The 9,152-nt window shown below is 50.5% G+C and overlaps 1 protein-coding gene across 2 annotated transcripts in view; it reads left to right on the forward strand.

Annotated features, from left to right (window-relative positions):
* FOXN3 (forkhead box N3) overlaps positions 1-9,152 on the forward strand; it is a 296,318-nt gene that overhangs the window by 181,566 nt on the left and 105,600 nt on the right. For both annotated transcript variants that reach the window (XM_004698756.2, XM_045287733.1), the window contains exon 4: positions 1,251-1,315. In XM_004698756.2, coding sequence (XP_004698813.1) covers positions 1,251-1,315 — 65 coding nt within the window. The remainder of the gene's footprint in view (positions 1-1,250; positions 1,316-9,152) is intronic.

The raw sequence follows: 9,152 nt of genomic DNA on the forward strand, positions 1-9,152 counted from the left end.
AATCATTGAGCATGATTGGCAGTACACTCACTAGCCAAGCTCATTTCCCATGGGCCATTGTGGTGAAAGGGATTTCTACTGGCTCTTGGGGTTGGATACCCTCATGTTGGTGACTGAGCGCTTGGCTTTCCGACAGTCATCTCAACCAAGCCATGACTTAGAGTGGCCTCCTTTTCCCTCTAAGGATGCTTGCCTAAGACTGGCTTGGTTATAAGGTTTTTCACTGGATGTCTTAAAACCAGGAAAATGCTCCTTTGGAAATGCAGTAAGTGTCTGCGTGCTCTATTGATCTTCCTTATTTTCTTGCTTCTCCGGTTACCAGACTGTGGGTGGCAACGGAGCAGCAAAAACGTTTTATAGGGGATGGAAGGCAACATTTTAAACCAAGAAATTGGAAGTGGGATGGGAAACAAGAGGCTGCGGATAGGGAGGACGTGGTGGAAGGTCATTTCTGTATATTAAGCACCCGTGGTGGAAATGCTAAGAAAATAAAGTGTGCTTTTGTGACTGGGCAAGTGGTACTGAGAAGAGTTGACAAACACCTTTGGTCTTAGGCTACATGGGCAGGGGTTCTTGGCCATAGAAAGTCATACATTTATGAGTATGTGTCCATGTTCCTCCTGAATTAGAACTTGGCCTTTGAGCCATGTGAACTTGCTGCTTGGTTTTGTGTCCCTGACAGAGATGCTGAGGACCCAGGAGGTAACAGGGTAAGCTAGCAGCCAGGATACTACAGATAGGAACACCCCTGTGGACAGGTAGGTCCTGCACTGTTAAATCAGAGGGCTGCTTATAGTAAAAACATCCTAGTCTTTCAAGATATGTTTTCGGGGGTTCAGAGGAGCCCTGATGGTGCAGTGCTTACACATTGGGCTACTAACCAGAAGGTCAACAGTTTGAAATCACCAGTCCACTCTGTGAGCAGAGAAAGATGGGACTTTCTACTCCCATAGCCATCTACAGTCTCAGAAACTCACTGGGGCAGTTCTGCCCTGTCCTGTAGGGTCACTGAGTTGGCATCAGTTTGGGTTGGGGGTTCAGGGGCTCTAAGTGAGGTATAATTGGCATGGTGTGAGGGCATTTTCTGTGTATGTGTTTGGAGAAGGCCCAGTTGGACGTATCGATGAGTGTAAATGGAAACAGCGCACCCTTGGGGACATGCTTTGAGGCTGCTTTGAGTGCATGTGTTTGGAGAGGGTGCAGGTCAGTGGAAATGAGATTGGCTGATGTTTGCTTCTCTTCTGTTCCAGCACATCAGGTCCACCCATCTGGCCAGGCAGCACATTCTTCAAGAGAAACGGAGCCCTTCTGCAAGGTAGGTCTCCAGAGCGCCTCCCCACCCCACCCGTTTGATTGCTCCTCTGTGCCTGGTCTTCCTCAGGTTGTGGCTGTGCTACTCAGCTCTGGGCACCCTTCGGGGAAGTGAGTGCCACAGGTTGGGTCTCGTCGTCCTTGTCGGATCTCCTAGTAGCTGTGGATCATGAGTCCAAAGCCGGCCTTCTAAGGACTTCCGCCTTTGCTCTGTTGTTACTGGCGCCTATTCCAGCAGTCCTTGCCGGTTGGATGAAAGGTGGCTCTCTTGGCAGTCAGGAGGCAACAGTAGCATAAATGGGTCTGTACCAGCAGACACCTGGACATGTTTCTGATGCATCGGGCCCACAAGGCAGGTGTTGGGGGCCTGGCACTCTTTCTGTTGTAGAGGTGCAGTGCCTCCTTGCCTGTCTTGCACATCCACGTGTGCCTGGAAGGTGGAGGGTGGTCTCTTCTGCATCCGTTGCCCGGCCCACCATCCACAGCTGCCTGTGCCATTTCCTTCCCATAGTGTCCAGGGAATACAAACTGCCTCTCATCTCTCCAGTTAAAATCTTGGCACAAAGTCAGAGAAGAACAGGCTGTTAAAAATAGCAATCAGTTGCATTCTAAATACTTTCAGGGGGGAAAAATGTGTGTGTGGCGTGGAGATGTTTTGCTGTTTGAGATATTTGCCGCGTGGAGAAAGCTGGAATCGGTGGGGCCCCCAGGTTCTCATCTTCTTAGCCCGTTCAGCCTCTGTTCATTGCCTAGGGGCTAGCGAGTCTGATTGACCAAAAGCTGTTGACCTGTGCTGGGTTAGGGGGGACGGTTTTCGTGGATTTGGGTGGGTTGGTTGATGTTAAGCCTCTTTTCCTTAAAAGTGCAAACTGGGGACTGGCCACAGCTGTGAGGGATAGAAATCAGTTTCAGAAAATGGGTGTTTGTCCCAGGCTTCAAGAGAAGCCAAAACTGTCATAAAAGAAAACATCGTCACACAGTTGACACTGCTGGTGTTTTATATGCCATGGCATTAGATTGTGCTCCTAATGAGCCTCAGTGAAATAATAATCCGGGGCACTTAGGAGTCTGTTTGACTCCAGGTGAGATTTACGCTGTTGGATTAAGTGGATTGATCCTCGTTTTAATAAGCACAGACGCTATCGTGAGTGTTTAAGAAAAGGGATTCCCGCCACTCTCAAAAATGAACACGTGATTTATATTTTTATGTATCTATAATTTCCCTTCTTCCCTTCAGATCGTCTAAGTAGCATGAGGCTCTGGCTTTTGGAAGTGAATCGCAAAGTCATGGCCATCTTTATATCCTCTCCGGACACTAGCAGTGACGTGCCCCTTACTCTGTCTGGAATCATTTCAGAAACGGGATTTTGTTTCTCTTAGAGCCTTTTCTTACAAGGAAGGTGGGTGGGGAACCCTTTGTTTATTAAGTTCCACATTCAGTGATGTGGCTCGAAGTACCTTAGTTGTGCTTGCTTGTGGGTTTCTGCAGGGCAAGCGCCGGAGGGAGACATCAGTCAGGTGTCTGGAGCTGAGTGCCTACATGGGGCGAAGGAGTTCTCTTTCTTTGGGGGCTTAACATCCCCCCAATGATTCTAATTGTTGAGAATTAAACTGTCACCAGTTTCAGATGGTCCCTAAACCCGCATCCAGTTAAACACAGCCCATTTGTTTTGCGCGCATCTGACAATGGGAAGGATTTTGGTGAGAGTTGGGGGGGGGGGGGTGCTGCCCCAACTCTGGAAGATGAATTCTCCTTGGTGAGGTTTCTTCGTTTGCTGTATCTGCTTACGTAGTCCTTGAAGGAAGCTGAGCGGACGAGCACAAACACACACTGGACTCTTGAATGGCTGCAGTCCCCACACTGTGACGGTTCACATTATAGACCAGAGGGCTTGTCCTTGAATTTGCCCTCACGTTGAACCAGCCCCTTGAGCAACACCTCGGTCCTAACAGTCACCTTCACTTCAAATACTTGAAAAGGCTTTGAGCCTTTTATTTTTACGCTAAAGCCCAGGTCCCCAAACATAGCTGATCACAGGAATCACCTGGGGATCTGGTGAAAGTACCAAGCCCTGAGCTCCGTTTGCCACCTAATGAATCACAGTCTTTCGGGGAGGGGCCCAGGGTGCTGTCTTTTCACGAGATCTCTGGGTGATCCCACTGACCTGCTAGTTGGGGGACTAGGCCTTAAGTGTGGCTACAGAAGAACTGCCGGATAGGCCTGTCCTGACTTGACTTACCTACAGATTTGGCTTCTAGAGTAGTGGTGGTGGGTAATCAAGCAAGTTTTATGCCCCCAAACAAGAGTGTAGCAAGGAACGATGACATTGTTGTCAGGGGCCGTTGACTGGGTAGATGCACCCAACGCAGTGCCTCGTGGCTGCTGCTCCCATGAGCGTTGATTGTGGATCCAAGCAATATGAGATCCTTGATAACTCCGATCCTTCCCACGTTGTCATCACGTTACCCACCAGCCCAGTTTTGAGGATTTGGGTTTTCTTTACATTGAGTTGTAATCCATGCAGATAAAGATACGGGTATATAAAGCAGGCCGCACCCTGGATGAAGACAAGGAACGTTTCAGGGCTCAAGTAAAGAGGAGATACACCTGCTGAGCTCCTGCTTGCTGCTTACCTGTATAGCTTGCAACTTCCGAGTCTGCATGGTTCTCTTTCCCCCTCTCTGTAGACAGGAGAGGAACTATTCTGGGTAATCAAGAAGAGGGGAGAACTCTGTTCATAGGTTCTGCCCACAGGGATGGAAGCCCTGTGAGTCTGGAGGGTAAAACGACAAGGTTGGTGGTTCAGATCCACCAGCTGTGCCTCTGGGAAAAGATGGGAGACAGTGCTTCCTACAGCCCCCAGGACAGTGTCACTTGCTCAGAGACCCACCGCAGGAAATGCAGCGTGATGTCGGAGGACAAGGTGCTGGCCATCAGGACCTGCAATAAGTTGGGGCCAATGGCAGAGGCGGCCCTTGTTCTCGACCGGCGGTTGGTTTCCAAGCTGTTGACCAGATGCCTTCTCGCAGGTTTCTATTTCCCAGTTCCCAACTGCAACAATGTGCTGGAGGAACTCCAAGTCCTCCTGGGCCCGAGAGGAGAGCGGGCCTCTGTGTTTCAGGTCTCAGAACTCTCTGCTGGCAGGGAGGGGTGCTGAATGGCCTCTCGAATTTGAGGATAATGGAAGGCAATTTGGTCATTTTGCAGTATCTATTTTAAATGCCACTCAGGCGGCTAGAGACAAGTGGTGTAGGTGAGTAGTGGCCGTGGACTAGAGGTCACTTCAGCTCTTGGACAAAAAATGCAAACCTAGCAGAGAGCCAGAGGAGACAGTGTTTATAGCGGGGCCCAGGACGGGCCCAGACAAACGGGAGCTTATTCCCCACCTTCCCAGCAGGTGTCTGCGGCGCTCTGAGTTACAGTCTCTCTGGGTCTGAAATATGTTTCTTATTAATCTAGCAGTTTGGTTTTGGAGCCCGGGGGGAGGAGGGGGTGGCGCATAGTGGTTACATGTTTTTCTGCTAACTGTAAGGTCAGCAGTTCTACACCACCAGGCACTCCGAGCTCGGGAGAAAGAAAGTTACAGAAACATCTGGGTTTCCTGAAATGATCCGTGGGGCTCTGAAACTTGGATCAATAAACGTTGTAGTTCATGAACTCTGTTCCATAGGAGTCTTTTTAAAATTAGGATTAGAATCTCTCCCAAATCAAGAATAAGTAAGAAGCTTTAAAATCATTTTCTCCTTTTTAAATTAGTCTAGCTTTTGCACCGGCTCAGTTCTTAGAGGGTCACTCTGCATCTGAATCCACTTGATGGCCTTGAGTTGGTGAAGTTTGTATTTGATGGCTCAGTGTTGGGTTAAGTGTAGGGCTGTGAGGGTCAGAGGTTTGAGCCCAGCAGTCACTCAGAGGGAGAAAGATGAGGCTGTCTGTTACCATGGGGATAGATGTTCAGTCTCAGAAACCCTGTGGGTAGTTCTACACCCTGATAGGGTCCCTCTGATACAGGATGGTGTTGAAGGCCATGGCCTGGGTTGGGTTTAATAATGGCTTTGTTGTTCTTACTTGAGAAACATCCTGACTCCCGACCCACCCTCCTTCATTCCACTTGCCTGTCAAACTAACCAGGATAGTTCTTGGAAACCCTGGCTGAGTTACTTTCATGAGTCGGGGATTCACGGTGAAGGTACTCCGTACCCCTGACCTGACCCTGCCTTGGGTTTCTTCTTGGGGGCCTGTGAGCCTCTTGCCTGGCTGATACAAACCAAACCAAAGACCGTACAGCATAAATTGCTACAAACTCCAGCGGATTTTGCCCTCCATGGCCACCAGCTCACCAAGGAGGCCTCTTCAGAGAGAAGCGGCTGCCTGGACAACTTGGCGCCCCTGGCCATTTCGCCACCTAGCTCCTATTTCAGCTCTTTCTCTGAGCAGGCCCCAGCCCCACCCCCACCCCCAGCCCACCTGCAGGATTCTCACCTGTAAGTCCCAGGCAGTTGCTGTCAGGTATACCCCAACCCGTGTGTCAGAATGGAACTGGCCTCCACGGGGTAGAAGTTCAATGGTGGCTTTTCGGGGGACTCCAGCTGCCAGCCCAGTGGTCAGCAGCGGAGTCTATAACTGCACCACCCGGCAGTCCCCCTAGCGCCCCACCCTCAACCCCACCAATAAACTTTGCTTTATTACACATGTCTGGGTGTTGGCTGTTGTGTTAGAACTGGAGTTTAGTTACCCAGACAAATGAATTGTCCGCCTACAGCCAACCCTGTGGTCAGACCCCAGGCCCCGGCTTCCTCTCTCTCAAATACGCCTACTGCCAGCACCACTGATCGGCTACTGGCTACTGCAAACCTCCCCAGCGAGTGGCAGCCTGACACCCGGCCACGGCCTGCCTTCTTCCTGTCATTGTAACGGGGCCGCTAATTATTACGAAATCTGTTTCTACAGACTGCAGTGGCGGAATGAAAATGAACCCTCTACCATGCCTAACAGATTTTTATGTCCATTCACGTCTGACAACCCCCTGCGTGAGCTAATGACATGGAAAGGCGTTTGCAGGGCACAGAGTGGGCCCTGCCATGGCCTATGGAGCCCCCCCCCCCCACACACACACTCACACTCACAGGCACACACTCCCATCAGAAAGGAGATCGGCTCCTCTCAGTCAGCCACGTGCTGCTCCTCGTGCTCACGGCGTACCTGGGCGCACAGTGGGAAGTGGATTGCCACCCTTAGGCCAGCTTGCTTTGGGGAATACAGAATACCAGTTCTAACCTCTGGTGGAGATGTCTGGGAAGTGTGGGGCTGCAAGCTGCAAGGTCGATAGTTCAAACCTACTAGCCGCCCGGAGGGAGGAAGATGAGGCTTTCTGTTCCCATAAAGATTTCACAGCTGTCCCTTGCTCTAAACGTGTGTGTACATAGACAGTTATGCCAAAAAGCAAGGGCTTTGGTGCCAAAAGAACTTGTGTTTGAATCCCTCTCCCTGACTGCCAGCTGATTGACCTTGGGCCTCTGGTGGGCTAAGATTTCCAGAGTCTTTGCCATGAGTACAGGCCAGCTATGAACACGGGGGCATCTGGCACAGTGCCCGGCACTTAGCAAGCAGTCCGTCAGAGACGGGGTTTTTTCTTTTTTGTTTGCTTGCTCGGTCTGTCTACTCTGTTGCAGGCTTAAGCTGTTGAATTATGAATCCAGGCAGGTATCTTCAGGATGAAAAGTTGTACCTCTCTTCAGAGAAACCATCTCCCAAACTCCTCTCTGTCTTGCGTTCCATCTCGAAGGAATCCGATACGTTAACCTCCTATCTGGCCTGTACCCCTGGTGCTGAGGTCCTCTTTCTGGACTAGGGGCTCTGCTGGCACAGAGGCGAAGTGCCAGGCTGCCGATTAGACTAGACGGTCGGCAGTTCCACCTCACCACGTGCTCTGTCAGAGCAAGATGTGGCTGGCTGCTTCCGTTGAAGATGAACCCTTCTGGGCCGTTCTGCGCTGCCCTGCAGGCTGAAGTCAGAATTGACTGGATGGTGAAGGGTTTGGTTTGTCTCTATGAGGCCTCTGGGTTGCAAGGTTTGCCCCGCCTTCCCCGTCCTCCCCAACCGCTGCCTTTCCACTGGGTTTGAACCTGCACCCCACCCCCAGCCCCCATAGCTTCTTTCATCTAATCCGCTCCGATAGCTGACCCTTTTGTCTATTTTGTAGACCAGGCCATCTACTTTAGTGCATAAAGCTTCTGAGTTTTGCCCCCAGGCACACCTGTTTAAAAAAAAATAGTTGCAACTATTTTAGAAGCTAATAGAAGCCGGGCAGGCTCTTCCCACATTCTAATGACCTTCTGTCCTGCTTTGGCCCCTTTCATTCAAGGAGGGGGCCCCTTTCTCTTTGGCAGCTCATGTCTTATATGGTTGTGCTCGGAGTTAGTTGCAAACTGTTTCATGTTACCACACCAGGGCAGACCGCAAGCTCTTCTCCAAACACGACCGAGGGGGAGGTGACTGTACCAGGGTGCTGTTTCCCTCGTCTGAGTTCTAGTGGTCATGGCGAGCAGGTGCTGGGGTTGGTTAAAACATGTCAGCCCGTGCGATTTTCAAAGACACCTGTGGTCAGTGAGATGCAGGTCCCAGCATGCCCCACGAACAAAGCACTGCCTACAGACCCTAACAGCCTGTGGTCCCAGGCTGTGTTGGAAAGTGAGCCTCTCTGGACAGAAAGCACTCACAATACACGGTGACCCAGCAGTGGGCTCACGCATGGCGGCGCCTTGGTGATGCAGGACGGGGCGGCGTTTCTGTTCTGTGGACTTGGGTCTGTGGCAAGTCATAGCATCACTCCTTAACAGGAGGAATGTTTTATTTGCAATGGGAGCCACATTTCATTCTAGTGGAGCGTTGGTGGTGTAGTGGGTTGGGTTAGGAGTTGGGCCGCCAACCACAAGGCCAGCAGTTCGAAGCCACTTGCCAATCTGCAGGAGAAAGTTGAGGCTATGTACTCCCTTAGAGTTCGGCTCCGAATTCCAGAGAGGCAGTTCTACTTTGCCCCACAGGGTCACTATGAGCCTGCATCAATTTGATGGCAGTGAGTTAGGGTTATTTATTTATTTATTTATTTATATAGAGAGAAATCGAATACCATACTTAATTGCTCAGTACAAAGATTTTTGTAGAAAGTAATTTTTGGAGTATTGAAAATGTTTTGCTAGACTATTAAATGGTATCACCTAGATTATAAAATACAAAGATTAAACTGCCTCGGATGGCAATGCTCAGCTGAGCCAACGTTTATGAAAGTGCTCACTCTTAAAATGTAATTGGAAAAGCCATTCCCTTTAAGGGCCTGTTGATTCATGCGTGGATGGAAGTTCAGCACTGTTGGGATGCAGCTGTCAGGAAACTTAACGACGAGGTTTTTAGAAGGTGGCCAGAGCAAACGGCACCCATGAAGAGTTTCAGAAGAACGCTTCAAGCATCCACCTGGGAACACCACAAGGCTAAGTTTGTGTTTCTCTGTGGTTGCCTTGACGACTGAAGGTGTGACGGCCAGTCTCTGGGTAGGGTCTGCCGTGGAGCCCATGGTGGGCCTGGGAGTGTGTGCATGTGCATCTGGGCCGGCCTGGATGCACGAGCACCTTCACGCATTGCTGAGTCAATGGGGCCCAAGCAGCCGTTCTTTAGTAGCCAACCAACGTGCGCTTTCAAGAATAACTCTCTCCCCGAGTCCCACTGCCCCTGCCCCTCTAGAGTTGGCAGCCCTTCCACTGGCCTTTGTAAATGGTGGCCCACAGTCCGAGTAACCGCCTCATTTTACAAATCAGGAGAACTAGTGTCCAGTCTCTGCCTCGTTGCC

This window comes from Echinops telfairi, unplaced genomic scaffold, assembly GCF_000313985.2.
Source record: "Echinops telfairi isolate 266 unplaced genomic scaffold, ASM31398v2 ScPeMD7_18;HRSCAF=68, whole genome shotgun sequence".
NCBI lineage: Eukaryota > Metazoa > Chordata > Mammalia > Afrosoricida > Tenrecidae > Echinops > Echinops telfairi.